General features: G+C 53.6%; 1 protein-coding gene and 1 pseudogene across 2 annotated transcripts in view; both read left to right on the forward strand.

The window, feature by feature from the left end:
* Positions 1 to 25,262, forward strand: part of HYDIN (HYDIN axonemal central pair apparatus protein) — a 443,011-nt gene that overhangs the window by 315,173 nt on the left and 102,576 nt on the right. For both annotated transcript variants that reach the window (XM_074968344.1, XM_074968343.1), the window contains 11 exons: positions 256 to 392; positions 2,348 to 2,475; positions 2,635 to 2,826; positions 3,810 to 3,959; positions 5,260 to 5,499; positions 6,210 to 6,378; positions 8,080 to 8,286; positions 9,914 to 10,084; positions 16,251 to 16,424; positions 18,342 to 18,577; positions 20,707 to 20,844. In XM_074968344.1, the coding sequence (XP_074824445.1) occupies positions 256 to 392; positions 2,348 to 2,475; positions 2,635 to 2,826; positions 3,810 to 3,959; positions 5,260 to 5,499; positions 6,210 to 6,378; positions 8,080 to 8,286; positions 9,914 to 10,084; positions 16,251 to 16,424; positions 18,342 to 18,577; positions 20,707 to 20,844 (1,942 nt within the window). The remainder of the gene's footprint in view (positions 1 to 255; positions 393 to 2,347; positions 2,476 to 2,634; positions 2,827 to 3,809; positions 3,960 to 5,259; positions 5,500 to 6,209; positions 6,379 to 8,079; positions 8,287 to 9,913; positions 10,085 to 16,250; positions 16,425 to 18,341; positions 18,578 to 20,706; positions 20,845 to 25,262) is intronic.
* Positions 21,728 to 21,878, forward strand: LOC141996937 (U2 spliceosomal RNA; annotated as a pseudogene).

Consider the following 25,262-nt stretch of genomic DNA (forward strand, 5'->3'; position numbering starts at 1 on the left):
TCACGCCAGCAGGCTCTACGTGGGCCAGTTAGCATGCAACACATTGGTGTACTTTAGAAATCATGCACTGCTGCCCATGCAGACAAGCCATTAATGACACATCATTGGGAATTTAGGCCTGGCGTTCCGCACTTAGGGCTGAGTTTTCTAAGCAGCGAATGGTGATATAACATGGGACTTGCTCCTCGCTTTGAAAATGCAGCCCAGATGAGCAGGAGGCTGTGACTCAAACTGAGCTCTCGTTAACCCTTTCAGAGCTCAGCTGCCTGAATACATCTTGGACTTTGGCTACATCATTCTTGGTAACATCCGAACTCACATTGTCAAAATCACCAACACCGGCGAGTTCCCTGTATCCTTCCGTGCAGACAGACGGGCCCTGCATGATACAGGTAATGGGGATGAGATGCTTGTGTGGGCTTTAACTAAATGGGAGTAGGAATGAACCATCTCAGTTTGATGCAATAGTTCAAAATCTGTTGAATGTGCAGAGGCAGCAGTTCTGCAGAAAAGGCTGAGGGTGGTGAAGCACTGGAATGGGTTACCTAGGGACGTGGTAGAATCTCCTTCCTGTAAGGTTTTTAAGGTCAGGCTTGACAAAGCCCTGGCTGTGATGATTTAGTTGGGGATTGGTCCTGCTTTGAGCAGGGGGTTGGACTAAATGACCTCCTGAGGTCCCTTCCAACTGCGATATTCTATGATTCTATGTACTATGGGAAATCCCACCTCTTCCCACTAGGGCTTTCTGTTTCTTACGCTTTCCTCCATCCAGTAACGCTCACTCCACCCACCTCTCTGCCAGCTGCCTTTTTGCCAACTCGTACTTCAGTTGGAGGGACAGAGAGCCAGGATTCCCTCCTCTCCACCCCCGTTGCAGGGCTGCTCTCAGCTGATGGAAAACCTCATACCAGCTCCTAGCCAATGCCCCATCTACACACCCTGTTGGTGGGGGAAAGTTGGAGAGTGACTGTGCAACTTTGATTCTCAGCTGGCCAATGGTCCCATAGGGATCATAGCCAACTGGCATAAGTAAGAGCAGCCCCTAAGCCCACCCTCAGGGCTGAGTGGCTCTCAGTGCAGGAGAGAATCGAGACCAGAATATATCAAGTCTGTTCCTGCTCCCTAAGTGATCAGTGGAAGTTTTACTGTTGACTTTAATGGGAGCAGGATTGGGCCCAGAGTCATCCTTTAAGATCAGTGTCAGTGTTTCTCCAGGGATCAGTTATTAGGGAATTAGATGATGCTGCAGTCAGCACCTTCTTTCCCCCCCTTGCTACAGCTTGGCCTGTGGCCTGGTCTCCCTCCATCTGATAGCTGGAATGCAGGTTTGCAGCATGGGAGCACACAGACACATCTCGTTCATGACAGACTTGAGCACAGTGCTTATTTTGTTATTAAACCTGAGTCTTAGACTCACATACAAGGCTCTGATTACTTTGTTCTGTGTATGTACAGTGCCTAGCACAATGAGGTTCTGATCTGTCACTAGGGGCCCTCGCTGCTCCGGTGCTACCAACAATAAATAATCATCCCCTTTTATAACACTAATGAAAATGTCTGGGTGTTTGTTTTCAATGTTTTGCTTTAAAATTACAGGATAAACCAGTTCTTAGCCAAGTCCTGTTAGAAAGCAGTGACTGTGCTGGGAGAAAGGTCCTTAAAGCCACCTCTGGGGTGTCTGGTAGGGAGCTGCTGATTGGAAATTTCTGCAGAAGAGAGTCAGAATAAGTGGGATTTCAGCAGCTGCAGTAACTTGTACCAAACACTTGGGATGCTAAAGAGCAAAGTGTGCATGTTACTTCACTGAGGGGCCTGCCCAGATACAGGCGGAGCAGATGGGTCTCTCCTGTGCTCTGTTATTGTGGGTTGGGGTTTCTGTTGTTTTACTGGCTGAATAGTGACATGCATTGTCACACTCTGATGTGCAGTGCTTTGTATGTAAGGTTGCTCTTTGCATTAACAGGGATCACTCATATAAATCCCCAACCATGAGAAACTCAAGAGACTAGCCAGGAAGTGTACAAGTGTTCACACTGGCTCAGTTTTGCTGTGTTGTGATGAACGTGTGTGTGTGTGTGTGTGTGTGTGTGTGTGTGTTTCTACTAAGCAGAGTCAGAACTGCTGTGCTGTCTCATAGGCCCTAGTGCTTTCAGCCGGTGGCGATTCTCCTTTCCCTCTGGTACCTGTGCTCTCGGAGCAGAGGGATCTGCTTTCTGTCACTCTGTCACCAGTAAGTGGTGGAGGGATGTATTGTGACAACTGTGAAGCATAGTTACACTACGACTCACATGCATCATGCTTTCTGCAGACCGTAGGTTCTAAGTGGTTTTGTTATGTGGTGTTCAAGGTTTCAGCGTAGAACTGGACCGCGTGAAGAACCTGCCCTACTGTGAGACAGAAACGTTTGAAGTACAGTTTGATCCACGCAGTGCCAACTTGCCCTTGGGAGATGTGGAAGTGCTCCTGCCCATCAAGGTATGAGGTATTCTCCAGCCCCGTAGCCTTCACTCTCCATCCCCTGCTGGTAAAGGTTTGAGTCAGTTTCTTAGCCCGGCTTCCCCAGCCTGTCACGGTTCAAGTCTGCAGTTACTTCTCCTCCAGACTTCTCACCAGGGGGCTATGTTGTGTACTCAGGTTGTAGCTGGCCCGACGTTTCACATCTGCCTTCGTGCCAAGGTGACCATGCCTTCACTCTGCATCTCCAGCAACAAGCTGGAGTTCTCCTCCATCCAGTGTGGGCAGTGCCAGGTGCAGACCATCCAGCTCCACAATCAGCTGCAGATCACTTGCGAATGGTTCATCACCAGTAATGAGTGCATTAAAAAGGTAAAGCAAAGACAGCCAGTGACGTCCCTGCCTCCTTCCATTACCGCCACTCCCCATTGTGCCCTCAGGCCTCAGTTCCATGACCCTTATTGCACAGAGTAGCACTTACCTCAGTAGTGACTCAGTGAGTAAGGATTGTAGATCCAGGACCTACAGCAGAGTACCAGCCTGCTCCAGCCATAGAGTCAGCTTACTAGGCCGTGGATGCGTTTTAAGACCCAATAGTCAAACAGCTGATGACATTTGCTGAGCTGATACATTTGAGCTGCTAATGTCAAAGCTGCGAGCCAAGTGGGAATTCCCTTTTTAAGAACATCATGGGAACATCATAGCGCCTTTCATGCTCTGTTCTGCAAACAGGAACATGCTTCATTCATGAGCCCCATGTGTCATTCCTCAGACCAGGAGATGCAGGGAGCACAAGGCTGCCCAGGGGATTGTGGGAAGAAGGAATGATACTCTGCAGCACCTCTGGTAGCGAAGCAAGGGCCAGCATTGATGAGCTCTGAAGAAAGTCTCATGCAGCCCTCCTCAGCCACGGCTGGTCCCTGCACTAAGGGACTTTGAGAGAGGAGAGAAGAGGAGGAATTGCTCAGCTGGAGATTGGGGAGGAGGTGGGAGAAGGCCTGTTCTCAGCATCCCCTAGTCTGTTTTGAAATTCCCACCCATACTGTTTAATTCTTGTAACTATCTTCAAGAGTAAAGTGCTGTAGCTAAAGGTTTTTGAACCTGGGTAATTGGAGCTGGCTCTGATTGTCTGGAATTTGTCATCTGTTTGCGCCTTGCCTCTCTACTAATTCCCTGGCCAGATCCTTCCATCATTCTTTATCCCCGGCCTGAGCGGTAACATGCTTCTCTGTTTCTCGCTGGTTAATTGAAACAGCTGTTTCTGACGGGTTACTTGGCTGGTCCATGTTCTATGAAGGCTGTGGCTGTAGCCGTGTTTCAGGGTCTGAGCTAATCGTTTGGGTTTGGGCAATCAGGTGGATAAACGCTTGCCAGCCTGCCTGCGGCGGAAGCTGCGTCAGGAATTCAAATCAAAGCCCCCTATCTTTGAGATGATCCCCTCATCTGGAATGCTGGCTCCAGGGGAGCGACTCAATGTGCAGGTCAAGTTTGCGCCAGTGGAAGAGGTGAGATTGTCTGGTAATTACCAAAGAAGGGGGAGGCAGTGTGGTGTGGTGGTGAAAACCCAGGGCTGGGGCCTCTGTTTCCCCTTTTGTGCTCCCAGAGTGCAAAGTACTGCTAGCCTACTACTTCTCTCTGACCCCCAAAGCCGTCCCTTGGGTAAGGTGAATCAGGGCGACCGCTCCGGGCCCCATGCTTAGGGCGCCCCCATGCTTCAGTGTGCATGTGTCTTGCGGGGTGCACTAGGCCAGCCCAGTGGGGTGGAGTAAGGGATGCCTGGGGAGCCAGGCTGGCTCAGGGGGTGGGGTTAGGGGTTAGCGGTGGGCCTGGCACTGGCAGCAGGGGTTAGGCCTGCACTTGCCAGTGGGAAGTACGCATTGTAGTTCTTTTTCTTGCTCAGTCTCTGGCAGCAGCAGCAGTGACCCCAGCTCGCCCCGCTCTGCCCTGCCCCGCCGGCTCCTGGTGTCACCTGCTGCCACACCAGCCGCCAGCGTCCTAGTGCTGCCAGAACATGCCAGTGCCCGGCTGACCCCATCCAGTGCCCTTCTGCCCCAGACCCTTCCCTTTTCCAGGACCCCCCAGCACAGCGGGCCCCCTCACCCCGAGCACAGGTGCAACCCTGTGACTCTCCATCGTCCCTTGCCCCCCAGCACTGGAGTCCCCTCCCCACACCAGATTTCACCTGTATAAAAATGTTAAGGGGGTCCCATAGAGGCTGATTTGTCCCGGGCCCCGCACCCTGCTAGGGATGGCCCTGATGACCCCCTTCCTATGGCTTTTATAACTGGGAGAGCTGCCCCATCACTCTGGGAGCAGCCTTTCCACCTTTAACAACACAGCTCTCCTAGACTCCCCATCAGTGCTGCCACCAAACTCTGCTTCCTGAGATAACTGTCCCATGAAGGGGGGAAACCCCAAGGGCCATCGAGCCTGGTAGCCTGTCTCTGACAGTGGCCAGTGCCAGATGCTTCAGCAGCAGGTGTAAGAGCTCCTTAGATGCAGGCTGATCCACCCCCACATAAGTCTCACCTGTTCTGAGGCAGTGCTGCCAGGCATTATGCTCAGGTAGTGCGGCTTTGGGAAGAGGTGAATCACTCTCTGCACCGTGTGTCATTTGAGCCTTTCTGTTAAGGCTACAGCTCATTTCCCCACTGGCTTTGTGTTGTACATTCACCAAGGACAAGGATGAAATCACCCAAAACATCATCTTGATCTCACATAGGCCAGTAGTGCACTTGGACCCTGTGTGTTTCTTTGGAGCAAGGGGCATGAAGGAATCCCACGGGTTTCTCTTTCTCTTCCCAGAGGTTTTACAGCAACCATCTAACAGTGAACATCTCCCAGAGCAGTGACCGGCTGTTGTTGCTTGTCTCTGGATACGGTCTGGAACCGCGGCTGGAGTTCACGCCCTCAGTGCTGGAGCTGGGGCCCCTGCTGCCATATGGTGTGGGGGATGAGGCAGAGGTGGTAGTGAAGAACCCATGCAAGTTCCCCATTGAGTTCTACTCCTTGGAGTTTGACCAGCAGTATCTGACTGAGGAGAGGGTGAGAGGAGAGGGAGTCCTGGCACCCCCCTTGTCACTTAAAACCTCTGAATGCTTCAGAGGTCCTGAAGTTCCAACTCTTTATTAAGCGAGACCAAGCACTAGAGGCAAACCAGGCAGGAGAGCCCAAAGGGCCAGCAGCTGTGATGCTGGCATTGAGGAGTAGCTGCATTTCATTGCTTGCTTCCCAACTCCCATGGATTATCCCTGTTGGAGTCATTCCCTAGTCCCACAAACCCCTCCCTCCATGTGCTATTCCAGAGAAATGCCCTCTTCCCTCCTCCACTGCCCTGTGACACCAGCACCTCCTGGCAGAGCAATTGGGAGCTGGTGGGAGACCTTTCACACTGAGTCATAGGCCTCGCATCAGTGGGCAGGCTTCAAGTGAATGGTGTCATAGCAGGCCTCAGGTTGACTTTGATCTACCGCTGTGGGAGGAGGCTGTGGTCCAGCTCTAGCAGCCAGCATCTCATGTTACCCTGTAGCCCCATCCGGCAGATGCAGGCAGCTGCACTGATGGGCTGCAGAGGGGTTTGGGGCCAGCCCAGTTCAGTTAGAGGGGAGGTCTCTACAACACCTTTGTGGGAGAGAGGAGAAGGAAGAGGGGATATGAGAGGCCCCTGGGCTCTCTCTGAGGCACTCTGGGGGAGGAGGGAATGGATTCCTGGAAGCCTGTCCTATGTCTGTGGCTTCTCGTCTTTTTGGCCACAGATTTTGCGGATGCTGAAGGGCTACGATTCCCATAACACCCTGCTGCTGCCCCCTCGCATCCCAGGTGAGAAGCTGCCTCCAGAGGTGCTGGAGTATTACAAAGAACAGAAGAGGATTCCAGATGAGCTAGCTAAGGCCAAAATGATGGAGGCAGTAAGCCAAGAGAACGGTGAGGACTCTGAACAAAGTGCAGCTTGTTCTAGACTTTCAAGGAACAGAACTGACCTTAGCTGTGTCTAGGATTTTCCCCAAGGCTACATGTAAGTGGAAATGCTGGTGGAGGAAACCCAGATATCCACATGGAAACACCGTACTGGCTGGCCTTCTATAGCAGGCCTTGTCTGCAGCAGCCAGCAGTGCCCACACCAAGCACTGTATGTACTGGTCCCAGTTCTGCTCTGACTTACGCTGGTGAATCTCCGTGGACTTTGATGGATCACTCCTGACTGACAGGCTATGAGAGGAGACTTAGGCCCCATCTGCTCAGTGTAAATCAGGAGTATCTCCACTGATGTCACTCCCCCTTTGTACAGCAGTGTAATGGACTGAGAACAGAATCAAGCCCTTTAGACTCCTGTCACCAAAGGACTCTAGTGTGTAGTGCTGGAGCCAGAGCCCAAATGATGGGATTTCATGGGTTCTTTTCATGCCCACCCAGATCTAGCTCTTTCCACCCATTGTTACCTTAAATAATAGAGTCATCCATTCAAAGGCCAGGAGGGGCCATTGTGATCATCTAGTCTGGCCCCCTGTACAAGAGACTCCTCCACATCATGCCTATGTTGCAGAGGGTCACGGGGGTGATAGCCAGTGGATCAGTGGGGCAATGGTTTCACTGGCCCCAGACTGGCCCACTCTGCCCTGCCACTCCAAGCTCCACTGTGCACAGAAACAGGAGGATCCCCTGAGCGAGCTCCCAGAATCCTGCCTTCCCCTCACTCTGCAGAACCACATCCATCCTACTGCACCCATGCCCCTCCATGGCTATGGAGGAAGAGCCCTGCCCCTCAATAATTCCGAGAACATGATAGGACACAACACATCTCTCAACAGAGACTTACCTGAACCATGTACAATTACACGTAACGAGTCACTACCATACTGCAAGTGCATGAGAGACACAGGCCAGCAAGCTTTAGCAATCTAGCGCATGTATTTCCCCACTATGTTCACACCTTGAAGAGCAGTGCTTTTCAGTTCAGCTACTGGCTGATTGCTCTGTGTGCAGCAAATTCCTCTGGTCTGTTGAACAGGAATTCATTATAAAAATAGAAAAGGCTGACACGCACGTAAGAATTACAAAGAACAGAAGCAGGATCCGCAGGGATCCAAGAGCCCCGAGAGCAGCCCAGCTTCCAGGGGGAGCTGTGCACAGAGCTGAGAGTCCAGGCTCTCAGCCCCCCACACTGCCCCTTTTACGTGCTTATCAGAAGAAGAAAGGCAGTGTGGCCATGAACCACCACGGTAATTACTGCAGTAGCTATAGACATGCCCAATGAACATTTGACCAAACATTCCTGCTGCAAGGGCTGTAATTTGCTGTTCATCATTTTGTATTAGCTGCTCTCCAGCTGTGAAAGTTTCAGTCACCCGATACTGAGGCAGAAATCATATTATGTGATTGATCAATCACACACCACGAAGAGTACCTAGTCAAAGAGAACCATTTGAGGAAAAGCCATGAGGTGAAATTGCCCTAGGCGCAGTGGGCGGCATATGGCTTGGGCATTGCCTGAACCTAGCTTGTACAGTAAGGCAATCACAAATGTCAGATGGTGAATAGCCAAGTCCCACCATGTCTTCCTGCACTCAATCTCTCCTCCCTTCCCTCCTCTTCCTCCCTCTCTTCCCCTCCCTCCCCCCCGGCTAGATGACGAAGAGAACCCATCTCTCTCCGAGCGCAGAGTGAAGCAAAATCCTTCTGGGACCACGCGCACTGCCTCCACCGGGATCACCATCTTTCCCTCCACCTCCGTTGTTGAGGAAAGCCATTCTCACAAGGTGGAGTCTAAATTCGAGCAGGAGGAAGAGGAGGAGGAGGAGGAGGAGGAAGGTGCTGAAAAAGGACAGGGGCTAGGTAACCACTCCCAGCTCTCCAGCAGTTCACCATCCTCTGAGGTGGGAATGGCCCTGATAGAGGGTTCATGTATTCCCTGAATCATTTCACTGCAGACTTGGCCTCCTAAGCTGCTCCCATCTCTCACCTTCTGAAAGTCATCAGGCCTCAAATCCTCGCCTCCACGTCATGTCTATGTTGCCGGGCTGGAGGGTCACGGGGGTGATGGCCAGTGGATCAGTGGAGCAATGATTTCACTGGCCCCAGCCTGGCCCCCACTGCCCTGCCACTCCAAGCGCCACTGTGCACAGAAACAGGAGGATCCCGAGTGAGCTCCCAAAACCCTACCTTCCCCTCACTTCACAGACCCACATCCATCCTACTGTACCCATGTGCCTCCCTGGCTGTGGAAGCAGAGTGGGATTTTTTGCTCTGGTTGTGAAAAATTCACACCCTCTCAGATCTGTGGGTTAGCACCCATGTAACGTAGTCTGGGATCCTTTCCTTTCCCTGGACAGGGTCCCCAGACTCTCAGCTGGACCTCTCATGATCCTTCCATTTGCCTCCATGTTAACTCCCCTTCTTCTTACAGTGGAACTTGCCACTGGCTCTGGAGGGCTGTTTGAAACTCTGCGTCACTCCCTCCACTTCTCTGTTAACCAGAAACATCACTACTGAGCCACGGGAGGTGCTTTTCCCCTGCCAATGCCCAGCTTTGCCATCATTCTCAGATCTGGACACTTGGAGACTGAGACCACCACCAGGATTTGAGTGTGGGTCTCCTGCATGGCAGTGCAGAGCATTCCAACAAGGGAAGCTCTGTCACTCTCATGTGTGTGGCAGCTGCTTACAGTGTCACGAGCCAAGATGTATGGCAATCGGTGGGCTAATAAGGGAAGAAGCTGGGGGCTGTAAAGAAGCAAATGATTGTTTGCAAACACTGCAGTCGATTCATAGAAGGGCCATGAAAATAATCTTCACAGTCATATCTCCCTGTATTGTGTTTCTTAACCATTTGACTGAGCAGAAGAGAAACCACTGAAAGAGGAAAACAGCTCTCTGCTGGAGATCATTAAACTGCAGAGGAATCCCGCAGGGCCTTGGCAGTCTGATTCCCATAGCGGATTATTTGCTTGGGCCACACATTCAATCCCCAGCAGTAGGACTGCATTAAATGTCTGTTGCTATGTGCCTGGTAATTATACTTCATACTCCCTGGGATCAAACCCTCAGGTGCTGCAAGGCAGTCAGTGTGATGTCATTTCCTGTGGTGCTGTTGGATAGTGGGGTGTATTGGGATGTGACAGAGCAGGCAGAACAATCTGAGTGTTTGTGGCAGACAGACTGGCTGTCCATTCCCCGCTCTGTCACCCTGTTCGCTTACCTTCCAGCAGCTGGGACACTTGCAGCAGTGAGTCGATGTTCTGAGAGGACACCAGGGAGCGCCCAGGAATGTCTGAGCACCCTTAGCTGAAGGCAGGATTGAGGCCCTTAGTGTTATGCTAATCATGCTTTGTCCCCACTTGGCGAGTGTCCTTTTCCTGAGGACTCTCCCAAAGCACTGAGTGCACTCTCAGGGAATGGGGAAGGATTCTCTGAGACACTGGCATCTGCTAGAGTCATATGACCCCTTGTTTCTCTGTGGTAGAGTATCAGCGAAGCATTGATGGCAGCTGCAAGGAGGCTGTTGGAGAACTAGACAACAACCCCATTTCCAGAGCCATCGCACGCCACCTTGGCATCGATATCTCTCCAGAAGGTCGTGCAGCCAAGAACCGCAGAGGCATTGTCATCATAATCCATGGCGCTCCCCTTACAGGTGCAGAGACTGTTCTCTTCTGGCCAGAAGGATGGTAGGGGAGGAAGGGAAAGGCAGGAAAAATTATCTCAGTTGCTACGACAATGACAAATTCTTTCTGATTATCTTCACCACGTGGCCTAGAGCTGGGTAGGAGACAAAGATCCAAACCGGTGGTAGCTGGGCCGGAGATGGAGAAAATAAAAGTCCCACTCGGAGATGGGAAGTTGGGCCTGAGTCTCCCCGCAATTACCCCTATATCTGACATTAGCATAACATCATTCGCATCAATAGAGTTAGTTGTGATTACACCAGTGATGACACCTATGTGGGAGGAGAATTTGTTTGGCAGACATTAGGCCGCAGTGGAGCAGACATGGCAGCTCCAAACCCTGGAAGTGGAGGGCCTTATCTCTGGGGAAGGGAGCTGGGGAGGATTATGTGGAGTGCACTTTGAATTTTCCTTTCAAAAACAAACAAACAAACCCCTTTGACCCAATTTGTATCAGGATCAGCTTGGTAACAACAAACTACACCCCATCTAGTGGGGAAAGACATCTCAGCGTCAGCTGGTCTGAAGAGAGGTGTAAATGGTGACGCATGGACTTGGCATTCCATGAGTGTGCAAAACAGGACTCACTGACATGGGGGAAGAAGATAGGCATGTACAAGAAAAGCAGCTAATGGAAGGCTATAGAGATAAAGCCTCCCCTGGTGCTTTGTCTAATGCTCTAAAGGACATCATTTTTCCAGACCCTCCCATCTTCCATAGCCTTGTGTGTAAGTTACACTAGTTCTTCGAGTGCTTGCACATTTCCATTCTGATTTGGGTGCGTGCATGCCCGAGCACAGCTGTTGGAAATATTTTCCCCTAGTGGTATCCGTCAGGTCAGCTCTGGTTTCCCCCCCCCCGCTGCCGAATGTTCATAGTGCCGATATAAGGGGCCCTGCCGAGCGCACGCTCCTCACTTCCTTCTTATCGCCTGTGATGGCTGTTGAAACTCCCCTCTCCCTTGGCAAAGCATTATAGTGGTTTTCTCTGCATCTAGTTGTAAATGGTCGTTATGAGTTAGATTAATTTTAGTTTCAGAGTAGCAGCCGTGTTGGTCTGTATTCGCAAAAAGAAAAGGAGTACTTGTGGCACCTTAGAGACTAACCAGTTTATTTGAGCATAAGCTTTCGTGAGCTACAGCTCACTTCATCCGATGCATTCAGTGGAAAATACAGTGGGGAGATTTATATACACAGAGAACATGAAACAATGGGTGTTATCATACACACTGTAACGAGAGTGATCACTTAAGGTGAGCTGTTACCAGCAGGAGAGCGGGTGGGGGGGAACCTTTTATAGTGATAATCAAGGGGGGCCATTTCCAGCAGTTGACAAGAATGTGTGAGGAACAGCGGGGGGGGGGGAATAAACACGGGGAAATAGTTTTACTTTGTGTAATGACCCATCCACTCCCCGTCTCTATTCAAGCCTAAGTTAATTGTATCCAGTTTGCAAATTAATTCCAGTTCAGCAGCCTCTCGCTGGAGTCTGGTTCTGAAGGTTTTTTGTTGAGGAATTGCCACTTTTCGGTCTGTGATGGAGTTTTAGTGTGTTACAGTAGGACACCTCTCCACTTTCAGAGATGAGGTCCCGCCCTCCCCCCGCCCTGGTATCGGAGCATGCCTCGGTCGCCGTGGTGCGAGGCTTGCTCCGCCTGTGGGAAACCCATGCCCACCAGTGACCCACATTTGAGCTGCCTCGAGTGCTTGGACAGATTGCTGCCAAATCTGTCGGAAGTTTAAACCCTGCATGCAGAAGGACCAGGCAGCGAGACTCAAAGTCCTCCTAATGGAGGTGGTGCGAAGACTGACCTCGGAGCTGAGAGCCGGCTTGGCACCAAGCACATCTGCTTTGGTGCATAGTGCACCTCTGGCTGATATAGAAGAGGCATCATAGTCACCATGAAAAGAGCCATTCGCTGGCACCGGAGGGAAGCAAGAAAGGAGACCAAGATAGAGCAAGCCCTGGGGCAGGCCACTCTCCCTCTTTGGCACAGCAACAACCACTGCTGCCAGCAGCCACACCAGTACCGCAAACCCCACAAAGGGAGCAACACCGCCCCGCAGCACCGTGCCGACCAATTTGCAGTCCCTTCCACGCTGGAAGTGTATGCAGCGGAGAGACACTTGTTGACTTTGCCAATACCAGGATCACCTGGCAGCCAAGATGCAGCACCTCCGGCACCACCCACTAGTTCAAGAGCGGTGCTTAGACCACTTTCCAGGGGAAAGCCTATCCTGATCACTTCACCTGCGACATCGCTGCAGCACTGTTCCCCAGTACCAGGAGAATCGGCACCACCATGGTCTCCCCGCTCCTCGTCGTTCCTGGTCCTCTTCAAGGTTGGACTCAGGACCCTGTTCCATGCACTGATGGGACCATCGGGGCTACAGACACCACTCCCCGTGCCCATCGGTGACCCTGGGAGCTCCAGGTGCAATGTTGTCACAGAGCGCCTGGCCCATTTATCCATGGGAATCGACACCCATGCAGTGGCCTTTCTGGAACCCTGGGGGTTTTCCCTGAGCCAAAGCTCTAGCTCGTGGTGCTCCGACTCAGTCATATAAGAGAGTAGGGTGCTGCTGGTGCCTCACTGAGGGACCCTGGAACCATCAGCTGGTACAGATGTGGAGGGCTGACCCCGGTACCAAGCCGGTCACTAGGCTCGGCACACAACCCAATACCGATCCCAGTGTACAATCCAGTACTGAAGTCAGTGCTGATCAGCAGGCACAGGTTCCCCAGGCAGAGGAAGAGCTGGAGGTGGGGAAACTTTTTATGCCCTTTCCTCTTCTTCTTCACTTGAGGAAGAAGTGGTGTCAAAGGTGTCGTCTCCTTCTCAGGGCGATTTAAGGGCCCACCAGGACTTACTGAATCTGGTGGCATCCGATCTGGGCTTGCAGGCACAGGCCATCGAGTAACCACCCCAAGGCTTCCTGGGCATCCTGGCAGCAACAACGCCCACAAGAGTTGCCCTTCCACTGCGTGAGGCGATTATGAAGCCCATCAAGGTCCTCTGGCAGACCCTTGCCTCCCTCCCACCCACCGCCAAGAAAACTGAACAGTTCCCTGATGATATTCCACATCAATATCAGGGAACTTAGAGATCTCTGCCTAGCTTGTCAGGTGTTCCTGCCCCATATTACAAACAAAACAATCTCAGTTCTCAAGGACAATACATCAGCCATATGTTACATCAACAGACAAGGTGGGGCTACTCGTCCCCTCTTTGTTGAGAGGCGACTCTTCTATGGGAATTCTTCATCACTCATGTGATCGAGCATCAAGAACCTTATCTACCAGGCATACAAAACCAGCTCACAGATCACCTCAGCAGGTTCTTTTCCACTCACCACGAGTGGTCCCTTCGCATGGATGTTACATGAGACCTCTTCCGCAGGTGGGGGTCTTTGCCACTTGCGCCAACAGGAAATGTCAGTAATTCTGCTCCCTGAGGGGCCACAGCCTGGGGTCCATCACGAATGCCTTCCTGCTAAAGTAGTCATCCTACCAGTTTTACGCTTTTGCACCCATCCCTTTGATTCACAAGTTGCTGACAAAGATCAAGCAGGACTGGGCCCGAGTTACTCTAATAGCTCTGGTTTGGCCCAGATAGCACTGGTACACCACACTCGTTCAGCTGTCCATGGAGGTACCGGTCAGCCTGCCACTCCACCCAGACCTGATCTCCCAGGACCCAGGGAACTGTTCTACCCAAACGTCAGCTTCTTGCATCTGAAAACTTGGAATCTTCATGGCTAAACCCTGATGAGTGAGCTTGTTTGGAACAGGTGCGTAAAGTCCTCCTAGGCAGCAGAAAACCCTCCACAAGGACAGCTTACTGGACTAAGTGCAAGCGTTTCTCCCTCTGGTCTTCCCAACGTGGAGTGTCCCCTGTGGAGGCTTCACTACAGCTCATCTTGCACTACCTCCTATCTCTGAAGAAGAAGGGCCTGGCCCGCTCCTCAATCAAGGTCCACCTGGCAGCCATCTCAGCAATCCACCCGAAAATAGACAATAGGTGGGTCTTCCCACATGAGGTGGTAATTCGCTTCCTTAAAGGCCTAGAGAGGCTATTCCCACAGATAAGGGATCCGTTTCCCGCATGGGATCTGAATCTTGTCCTTTCGAAATTGACGGGGCCGCCTTCGAGCCACTAGCAACATGTTCACTGGTGCACTTGTCTTGGAAGGTGGCGTTTCTAGTGGCAATCACCTCGACCAGGAGAGTGTCAGAGATTCAAGCACAGCAGAGCCTCCTTATACAATCTTCTTTAAGGACAAGGTGCAGTTACTCCCGCACCCAAGTTTCCTTCCCAAGGTGGTGTCCCAGTTTAACTGCAACCAACCTATTTTTCTAACAATTTTTTGCACTAAACCGCATGCAAATGGGGAGGAACAACGCTTGCACTCTGTGACGGGGCAGAGTGGCCCTGCACTGGTACCGCAGGGGTTAACCCTTCCTTCCTGGCAGAGGAAGCCCTGCCCCAGAAGCCCTGCTGGGCATGCTCCAACTGGAGAATAGGTATAAAAGCCTGCAAAGGTGGTCAGTCTGGGCTGACCACCGGAGGAGAAGGAGGCACACCGCCAGCTCCTGAGGAGGGATGGCCAACGCTCCAGGATCCAGCCAAGCTGGGATGCACCTGGCATCCCAGACAGAGGTCCTGACCGGAGGGGACGGACTGGAGGACCCCCCACCCCCGGAGTGGAGAACACGGTGGTGAAGGTAGGAAGTGACACAGGAACTTTAGAGACAAGCAGCATTAAAGTTGCACTGACGCTTGGCGTGTTGCGGGCGGATCCCCGGAAACCCCACCAATAGGAGGGCCCGGGTCCCCCTATCACTTTGAGCATTGGGATACACTTCCCCACCTGAGAAGGGGGAGCTATGGACTCTGGCCATTGAGCCACCCTGCCCTGAGACGCGGGGCGAATTGCATGGACTCAGACTGTTAGGTCCCACTACCCCGACCAAGGGGCGAGCATGGGGAAACCGGCCATTGGGCCGCATCGGAACGCCCTTAAAGGACCGGCATGGGAATGTAAGAGTGGCGAGGCCCCAACACCCCATCCGTCCCTGTCACAAAGGGGAACTGGACCTGTCACACACTCCTTGGACGTTAGACGAGCCCTGGCATTTTATATCGAAAGTACCAAACCATTCCGTAAGTCTCCGCAACTCTTCATAGTCCCTAGCCTCAGCAGCGGCTTTCCTGGCCCAAGTCCTTATTCAAGATATCTGCAGGGCAGCAACCTGGTCCTTGGTACATACTTTTTCTACACACTATGTCATTACTCAACAAGCCAGAGATGATGTGCAGCTTGGCCAAACGATGCTCCAGTTGGCTTGCCCTTGAACGCCGAGCCCAGTTTGAATGGACATGTGCAAGCAGCTGAAGAAGGAAAATCAGTTACTAACCTTTCTGGAACGGGTGTTATTCGAGATGTGTTGCACGTGTCCATTCCGAGATCGACCCACCGGCCCCATTCTCAGAGTGGCCGGTAAGAAGAAACAGGGGTGCACGGGCCACCAGGGGACACCAGAGCCAACCTGATGGACACCACCAGGGGGAAATTCCAGCAGCTGCGCTCTGGGTGTGCACACACCCAAATCGCAATGGACTCGTGCAACACATCTCGAAGAACACCAGTTATGGAAAGGTCAGTAACGGTTTTATTTGCACACTGTTCAGTGCCAAAGCGGTGCTAGCTATATCACTTCACCACTAACACGGCTTTTCTTACCAGCCTGACTCCAATGTGTGACTGATGCTGCTGTTTACATACCTGCTGAATTGGACATGGAGGAATCTGTGGGATTTGTGCGGTCTTTAACTACGTGTTAGTTTGATGCCCTGAGCCAAACTCATCCCTGGTATAACTCCATTGAAATTAGTGGGCCAAATTCATCCCCATTCATGCAACCAGTGTGAGATAGATTAGATTTATGCCCATACCCATAGTATCCATCTCGTCACTGACATCACTGGCCATTCTTTTTAAAGTGACTATCACTCTTCTATTCACAGGGGTCACAAATCCCACACCAGGCTATTTCAAAGCATTTGCTCATACAATGTCTAGATAAAGATGCACCACACATGAATGTCATCAAAGAGACTTTTGTTTCTTAAAGGAAAGACAACTGCAGCTGTCACCTTGGCCAAACACTACAGTGCTGCCTGCCTATCCATTGATTCTGTGGTACTGGAAGCCCTCTCCGACAGGAGCAGTTCCGCGGGGCTTCGTGCACGGGAGCTGTGCATCAGGGCCGCCATAGAGCAGGCACATCGGGAGTCAGAGGAAGCTGGTAAGGGCTCAGACCTTCAGCAGCACAAAGGCTGGACAGCTGTGCTGCACAGAAATGCTGGGTATGACCCCAGCACCATTTTGATAATATAGCCTTTCCATCCCCTCCCTGCATTTTCTCCCTCTAGTGCATTGTTGTGAAGACTTTTCAGCAACCCATGGGGGCTCTTGGTAACCACAGGGATGGGTGGAGGGAGCTTTGATGCATTTGGGTATGAAATCCCATGGGGAGCGCCACAGATGGTAGAAGCTGGAGCATAAAGTGATCTTCTCAGTTTGCAGTTAGATTACCACCTCTAGTTGAATAGCAGTAATGCTGGACAATAATGGATTTCTAGCCTTGAAATCAAGAAGATTGAGGGTTCAGAGGTGCAGAATCCCCAGTAATGCAAAGTCCAACTTGCAGTCTGTAGTGGCTCTTGCCTGTTAAAAATCTTTCGGTCTCTGGTGTTAGTATCTAGGCATTCCATTCCATTGTGATGCTCTGGATGTATTCCTTTTCATAATAGAGGTCAAACACTCTGGTGCTTTTCTAAGGGATTGCTGTTACCACTCTGCCTAGGCTTCATGCTATGATGATCCAGAAATGCTTTTCATGATATCTTGTTACTGAAGTTGAAGTCCCCTGCAGCGCCCATTAAGATCCAAAATGATTGGCTTGAAAAGATAGATTTAATGAGCATGGGGTGTGTGAAACAATCCTCCAGGTCAGTTATACAGCGAGTTACATAAAAATACAAATGGATTCATTTCACATCTTTGAAGGTTTTGTGCAAAGAAGTTTCTCCTGCAAATTCTCTCAGGAGACTCCTGCTCTTAGGTCCTGTGCCCTGACCCCTGTGACCTGGTGAGCTGCATACACTAGCACACTCGGAGCTGGCAGCCTGAGGGTGCTGTGTGCTCCCGGGGTCCTGCTTTGAGGACTAAAATTCCAAGCAGAGGGACAAGGAGACCCCAAGGCTAGAGAGGGTTAATAGGAACGAGTTTCGTGACAGTTTTTGTGCCCAAACGTGGTGCAGGCAAGAGGTGCTGCATTGACAGCCCTGGAGAACAAGCCTCACAGTTCCCCTTGGAACAGATACAGCACGAGCAGCATCAGCTGCTGTGAAAGGCCTTTATGTATGCTAACCCATTTGTCATGGGCTTTCCTTTGTGCTTTGAGGCACATCTGCTGTCCACTTGGTGGAGCAGTGGGCTCTGTTCCTTGCTCTTGGGGCAGAAGGATGAGTGGTTTAGTTCTAACAGTCATGTTAATCCCTCTCTACCCTGGGTTCTGCTCCTCACGGCGCAGTGGAGGTGGGACCAGAGGAAGAGGAATTGATTTAGATGTTTCTGTTCTGCTGTCCATCTCCCTGGACAAACAATGAACTACAGAGCCACTTGCAATTGAGTCCTGGTCTCGCTGCAGTCAGTGACAGTCTGACAGAGGGTCATTCATCAATTTGCTCGACATCAGTATTTCTCTGACTATGCAGGCTTTTATAACTGCCCATCACCACAGCATCTGAGCACTAAAAGTCTCTGGCTGTAGAACCCATGCATCCTCTTTTGCACTTTACCTTGACAGTGACAGAAACATGGGCAGGAATGTTTGTTCTGTGCAATCAGATATGACCCCGGTGCTAATGGCCAGCTTGTGCTTGAATGGCCTAATCCATTCTGGAGCTCCATGCTCCTGAGGAGGGTACGTGCTGTGCTGTGTCCCTTGGGAGAGTGTGGCATGCTCCCCTAGGTATCTGGTCAGTCCGCTGGCAGGCAAAGGCAAGATGCCAGCAGGTTCAGCTCCAGTGACTTGGATGAAGAAGCACGTGTTCATCCCTGGCAGTTTGAGGAACATTAACTGCTATAGCCTGTCTTCTGCAGATTGGATGTGATTTGCCCCTTCTCCCCCTGAGGCTGAACTCCTCTTTCATCCTAGGTCAGTCTTCTGAGGGCTCTGCAGGGCAGACAGCTCTGAGCACAAGACTGAGTGCTGAGGCTTTGGCCAAGCATACCATGGAGGGTAGCCAGCCGAGCTCCGAGACTAAAACCGGGCCACAGTCCATCACCTCCAAGAGCTATAGGGGCAGCACAGCAGCGGGCAGGGGGAAGTCAGAAGGCCATGCGTCGCAGGCTCAGAAGCAGCAGCACCAATCGGATCAAACAGGATCACAGGTGAAAGCGAATTCACATCAGTAAACAGATGGGATTATTCCATCACTCTTCTAACAGTGTGTGAGAAACTATGACTCCTGCACGGGCGGGCGCTGACTGGCCCAGTGGGTTACTGCACTGCGCTTTCATCTCTGCTGACTTAGGGTTTCGACCTGTGTGCTCACAGGTAAAAATAAGCCTGGTGGTCTTGTTCTAGTCTCTAGTGGGGCTTAGTCTGTGTGATAAAAGCGCTATTCAATTAGGCAAAGTTGGCTACTTGAGAGACCTTGGGCTGGGAGGACTCTGGTACTGGGGAGCGAGGGCTGAGGGAGCCAGGGCTGAGGTGAATTTGCAGACTGTCCATGGGCCAGAGCTCTAAGTGTTTGATGGGGGTTAGTTGTTTGTTAAGCACCAGCAATGTGCTCCTCCCTTAACAGCACGCACGCCCTGAAGAGTTTTAATTCTGAATGTTGGTGCGGATCTGACTCAGTGTGTTCTCTGTGTTAGTGTCAGCGTTGCCATGCTCAGCTTGTATAGCAAGAGTAACTGGGGCTCAAAGAAGTTTGAAGGCCCAAATGTTCAAGTGTAGCCTCTAATTTTGGTTGCCACAGTTTTTGAGTGCTCAGCTGTGGGGCCTGAGCACTCACTACGCCAGCTGAAGTCAGTGGGTGCAGTGGGTGCTGAGTAGCTCTAAAATTCAGGTCTGAGGGACATGGAGCCCTGGCAGCCTAAGTCTGTAGACCCGGGCTCTGAGAGTCGCTGCCATGGGCTGCTGCTTGCCATGCAGACATTTTCCCCGTTACTCAGCAAGTTAAGTACATCCAGGTTAACCCGAGGTGCATCAGTCATCCCCCTTGTGGAGCTGGGCGCCTGACCCCTTTGGAGGGCCAGCCACTCACTAACAGTTGGGTACCCATAAACCGAAGCACCCAAAATGAGAGGGCCCTATTGAAAATGTGTGTCTACGTGTCTTGCCCAAGGTGACACAGCAAATCAGGGGGAGAATGAGGACTAGGCCCAAACCTCCAGTGTCCCAGTCCAGTATCCTGGGCACAGACACCCTACCCAAGCTGCTCCTGCTTGCGTTTTTCTGAATAAATATGTAGGTTGAGACAGAAAAAAACCCGAACAGTCTGGATCCTGAGAGAGCTTTCGGAAAAGGGCCTGGCCTACACTAGTAAGGGGATGCTATGCTGTTATGGCAAATCTCCCTTGTGGAGACTCCGCTTAGCAGCTAAACCGATGTAGCTTATACTAGTTCTCTGAACAAAATAAGCTACACCAGCAAAAAGCACATTTTAGCCAATATAACTTCCTTCCAGTATGGAAATGTCCTAAAGAATCATACCCCTAACTGACCTTATTAAATCGGCTCCCGTTTCTAATGTAGACACGGCAATAGAGGGTCTCAGGTATCCACAACCAGCACAGCTAGGAGGCTGTCAGGGTTCCACTGTGTTGGGGTCAGTATTAAGGAACTTCACCATCCTGCTCCCTTCACACAGCTCCCAGGCCCAGCGGGAACGGGCATGCTGCCCCATTCTGTGGAACGGTGCAGCCTCCTCCTTCTCCAAAGTGGGGGAGGGCAAGCAGTTGCATCTCCTCTTTGCTGCCTCCGTGGGTGTGTGCTGCCCCAGTGAGGGAGCAGTCCCTACACTCCCCCACGCTGCAGGACTGCGATTGTCCCTAGCCCTTGCCTACTCATGGGAAGAAAATTCCTCGCTTCCTGAGCTCCCTTACCATGGCCATGGACTGAGCAGCAGCCTCACAACTCAAGAATTCACAACACTAAGCCTGGAGGGAAGTGGGTGCTCAACTGCTTGGAAGGCCATACTCCAAGTGTCAGACTTGGAGGGCGTAAAATCCCCAGCATTTTTGTTTTTAAGAACAGGCTGGACAAACACCTGCCAAGGCTGGTCTAAGTTTTCCTTGGTCCTGCCTCAGCGTAGAGAGCTGAGCTTGATGACCTCCTGAGGAGCCTTCCAGTCCTATGACTTCTGGGTTAAGTTGCACCATTAACATGTGACAGCAGTCTTAGCTGGTAGGGTGAAGGGGCTGACGTCATGGGCAGAAGAGATGAGCTTGGACTACAGAGGAATTGTATGGATTTTTCTGAAGCATTTTTTTCCTTGCGGTGACGAATGCTGCAGGTTCCTCCCAGCCCTATTCCCAGTGCTCCTGTCCAGCGACGGCTCAGCATCAGTGCCAGCATGGCAGGAGAATCAGGCCTGATGAGCTGCATGCTTCCTGAGGAACTACTGGTGGAGATCCTTTCAGAGAGGATGCAGGTATGGCAGGTGCTCACCTGGGCAGAAGGAAATGCTGGTCATGAAGCTTGGTGTGTCGGGTGAGGATGTTTGTGTGAAGGGATGGGGAATGTGGTGTTGTCGAGGTTTGATTTAAATGATATGTTAACTGTGACAAAGTTCCTCCTCTGCCTTGGTGGGTCCTGCGCTTATTGGCAGATTTGCTTGCCTCAGAGACTCACAGCAGTTCTCAGTTTGGCCACTTTTGCTAGTGGCTCAAACCTGCCGTCTACTCAGCTAACCTCATCACTGGCCAACATGGGAAAAAGGAAGAAGAACAATCCCCACAGTCTCTGCTGATCCACCATGTGGGTCAGGGAACAGCCCAGAGACCTTCCCCTCTGGTGGAACCCACAGTCCAGGTCAACTCCTGTGTCTGATCAGGAGTTGGGAGGTTTGGGGAGAACCTGGGCCCACCCTCTACTCTGGGTTCCAGCCCAGGGCACTGTGGATTGCAGCTGTCTGCCGTGCAGCTGTTCCACGAGGCACTCTAGTTACAACTCCCTGGACTACTTCCCCATGGCCTCCTCCCAACACCTTCTTTATCCTCACCACAGGATCTTCCTCCTGGTGTCTGATAATGCTTGTACTCCTTAGTCCTCCAGCAGTACACCTTCTCACTCTCAGCTCCTAGCACCTCTTGCTCCCAGCTCCTCGCAGGCACGCCACAAACTGAAGTGAGCTCCTTTTTAAACTCAGGTGCCCTGATTAGCCAGCCTGCCTTAATTGATTCTAGTAGCTTCTTAATTGGCTCCAGGTGTCCTAATTAGCCTGCCTGACTGAATTTGTTCCAGCAAGTTCCTTCTTGTTCTGGAACTGCCCGTTACCTTACCCAGGGAAAATGGACCTGCTTAATCTGGGACTAATATATCTGCCTTCTAACACTCTCTGATGGCTAAGATCTAAGGACTGTCTATTAAATTGAGTTTTGGAATGGGGGGCTGGAATAGGAGCTTGCTCTGTCCATCCCATGCATCGACCTGGTATTGCAGTGTCTCCAGAACCGTGCAAAAACAAAAACAAACAAAAAAAACCCCACTCTCCTGTAGCCCTCTGGCCTGGAGGGAGAAGGAGGGAGAGGGCTGCTGCTCCTGCTGCTGCTCCTGCTGCTGTTAGGCCCTGGGCTCTCCCTGCTGCTGCTCCAGCTGCTCCCCTGGTTAGGCCAGACACCGCGCCCCCCCCTCCCCGTTCTCTGCTACCTGGTTGCTGGCCAGCTGCTGGACCCCCCCACCCTTGGGTGCTGCTACTTCTCCAACTGCAGCCCCTTGGGGGGGGGCCTGCTGGCCCGCTCCCCAGAGGGCGGGAGTGAGGGACCCCAGCCCCCACCGTTGCTGTTGTGGACACCACCACCACCACCACCACCTGAGGGGGTCCTTTCTGCCTGCCTGGACCACCACCTGGAGTTCCTGGAGCTGCTGCTGCGGAGCTTGCTGCCTGGAGCTGCTGAAGCCCCGAGGAGGAGAAGAAGAGGACCATCTACCAGTGGGGGAGCACCTAGAGACTTTGCAGACCACCGTGGAGGGGGCCTTAAGACTGAGTAACTTTCGAACTGTGCTCTTGTGGTGGGGGTCTTGACTGTGTTTGCAGGGACACAGGGGGTGTGGCGTGGAGCTGCCCCCCGATCCGTGTTCCCCCCCAACCCCCACCACTACCACCACCGCTGCCCCCTCCACCACCCCCACTGGCTGTTTACCATCTGCCTCAGCTCCTGCCTCTGGACTCAGCTGCTTGCTTGGCTTGCCACACCCTGATTCCACCCTTTGGGCCAGAAGCAGCAGCCAGCCAAATTGACTTTGTGCACGCGCACGTCCCCCTCCCCCCCACCCCGGACTGCCCACCTCACAGCTTTTCCTGCCCCACCCGTTTTCCCTCTGCAGTCTTTGTTTGTTTGCCCCGCCCCAGCCTCTGAAGCGAACCCCTTGGTTTCCCTGCCCTAACTCCAGCCCGCTCAGCCCCTTGCTCTGTGCGTCCATGCCCCCTCCCATGCGCTTGTGCCACTCTCCATTTTAGCTTAAACCCTCTTCACTGCACCCCCAATGCTGTTGTATCCCCCCATCCCCCAGTGCAGCTAGAGGAGCCGGAATTCCACCCCATGCCGGCGACTGACCCCTAACTCCTGTTTCGTCCCCCCCGTCCAGCCCACCCTTCTTGGCGCCCTCCTCCCCTGCCTGCAGCCTAGCGGGGAGGAGTGGTCGACTTGCTTCCCCTTTCCCCTCCTCCTTCTGGTGTCTCCCCCTCCCTCCCTGCTGACGATGGCGGGGGACGAGACGGGTGGGGCCCCTCCAGCAGTCCCAGCTACCCCTCCCCCGCATGCCCCTCCGTCACCCCCCCAAGCCTCTACCTCCGCTGCCGCGACCGAACCACCTGCCACTGCCCCTGCTGGGGCACCAGCAACGGCGGGCACCGGGGTGACCTCTGCTGCTGCCACGTCCCTCGCCCCCTCAGATTCGGGGGGAGCCCCCCCAGCCGGCAGGAAGGGCCAGGGTAAGAAGAAGGGGAAGGGCCCCACTAAAAAGACCAGGCCCTCCATGGCAGGGGCTGCCTCCACTGCCGCGGCCCCGTCACCGGCTGCGGCGTCCCTCCCCGCTGTTCCCCCCACCAGCTCTGCGGGTGCCCCTCCCCCGGCCCCCAGGGCGTACGCCCAGGTGGCGGCAGCCCCCCCACCTGCCGCTCCGTCATCTCTCCCGCCCACCGCCTCCGCGACCAGCTATAGCGGCCAGGGCCCCTTCCCCACCACGACCAGGAAGCACGGCATCTGTTGCCTCCTGGTGCCCACCTCGCCCCACGTGGAGACCTACGTGCGGGCGTTGGCGAGGGTGGTGGGGCCCACGGCCATTGTGGCGGCCTCCAAAATGTACGGCAAGGTCGTCTTCTTCTTCGCATTGGAGGCCGCCGCCCAGGAGGCAGTGGAGAGGGGCCTGGCGGTGGGGGGGTGTTCATCCCCCTGGAGCCGCTAGAGGACCTGGGCATCCGCCTGGTCCTGACCTCCGTCCCTCCCTTTCTTCCCAATGCTGCCCTGTTACCCGCCCTCTCCACCCTGGGGAAGCCCGTCTCGGTCATCAGTCCTCTCCCGCTGGGCTGCAAAGACCCCGCCCTCCGTCACGTCCTCTCGTTCCGCCGGCAGGTGCCGCTTCAACTGCTGCCGGCGGCGCGTGGCGGAGAGGCGCTCGAGGGGTCCTTCCTGGTCCCCTACCAGGGGGCCCATTACTGGGTGCATTATTTCACGGGGGGGCCCGGTGCTACCTCTGCCGGGCGATGGGGCATGTCTGGAGGGACTGCCCCTTGGCCCGGCAAGGAGGGTCATCTGGGACCCCCGAGCCCCTGGCAGGGCACCGGCCCCGTCATCGCCGGCGCCCCTGGCTGCCCGGCGCCCGAAGCCGCCCCTCCTCCTTCCCAGCCCACCACTGCTCCCACTCGGGCCCAAGGGGCAGCTCCCCCAGTACGCCCAGATGAGTGGGAGAGCCCCGCCCCCGCTGCTTGCAATCTGGCGGGGCCTGTAGAGGAGGATGCGGCAGGGACCCTGCCGGGCATGGGAGAGGGCCTGCCCCAGGGGGAATCTTCCCTCCCTCATGCTGCCCCGTCCGTTACCCCCCCGAGTCCCTGAGCCATCGCCTCTGCCCCCTGACACGACCCCTGCTAGCCAGCCCCCCGATGGTGCCATGGAGGGCTGGGCCCTGGTCCAGGGGAAGCGGGGCAAGCGGAAGGCTCGAGCTCCTCTCCTCTCATCCGATGAGGAGGCCACCCGGAAGACCAGGAAGGGGGGCACTGATGCCGAGCCTTCCGCTTTGCCCACGGGTGTGTTCCATCCACTGGTGCCGGCTGGGGAAGACATGGCAGCACCGGAAGGCAGTATCTCCCCTCCACGGGAGTCCCTAGTCACCCAGGGGGAGGACAACCCTATGCCAGCGGCCTCGATCTGGGCGACCTCACTCCAGCCCCCCTTTTCCCATGCTCCCTCCCCCTAACCGTTGCTTCCGCTCCCACCACCGAGGAGCCCCTGGACTCCTCCATCAACCTGGCCGCAGAAGGCACCCCGCTGACGGTGACCGAGCCTGTTCAGGCGACAGCCAGTGCCACGCGGCCGGGACCCAAGCCACCAGGGGCACCCCTCGTTAGTGTGGAGCAATCAACCTCCTTCCCGGGCGGGAGCCCTACAGAAGACAGTCCACCTCCTGATGCCGCGGCTGCCAAACCCACCATAGAGCCTGCACCCGGCATCACTGAGAGCCTCCTCCCCACCCCGCCAACCCTTGAGCCTGACCGGGAGGTGCCACCAACCAGCTGCTTGGCTTCTGGAGCCCAGACTCTCACCTCTGCCCCTGCCCCTGTCCCTAACCCCGGCCCTGCCCTTGATGCTGACCCTGTCCCTATCCCATCCACTTCCCGCGATGTTATTGCCG

This window comes from Natator depressus, chromosome 12, assembly GCF_965152275.1.
Source record: "Natator depressus isolate rNatDep1 chromosome 12, rNatDep2.hap1, whole genome shotgun sequence".
Lineage (NCBI taxonomy): Eukaryota > Metazoa > Chordata > Testudines > Cheloniidae > Natator > Natator depressus.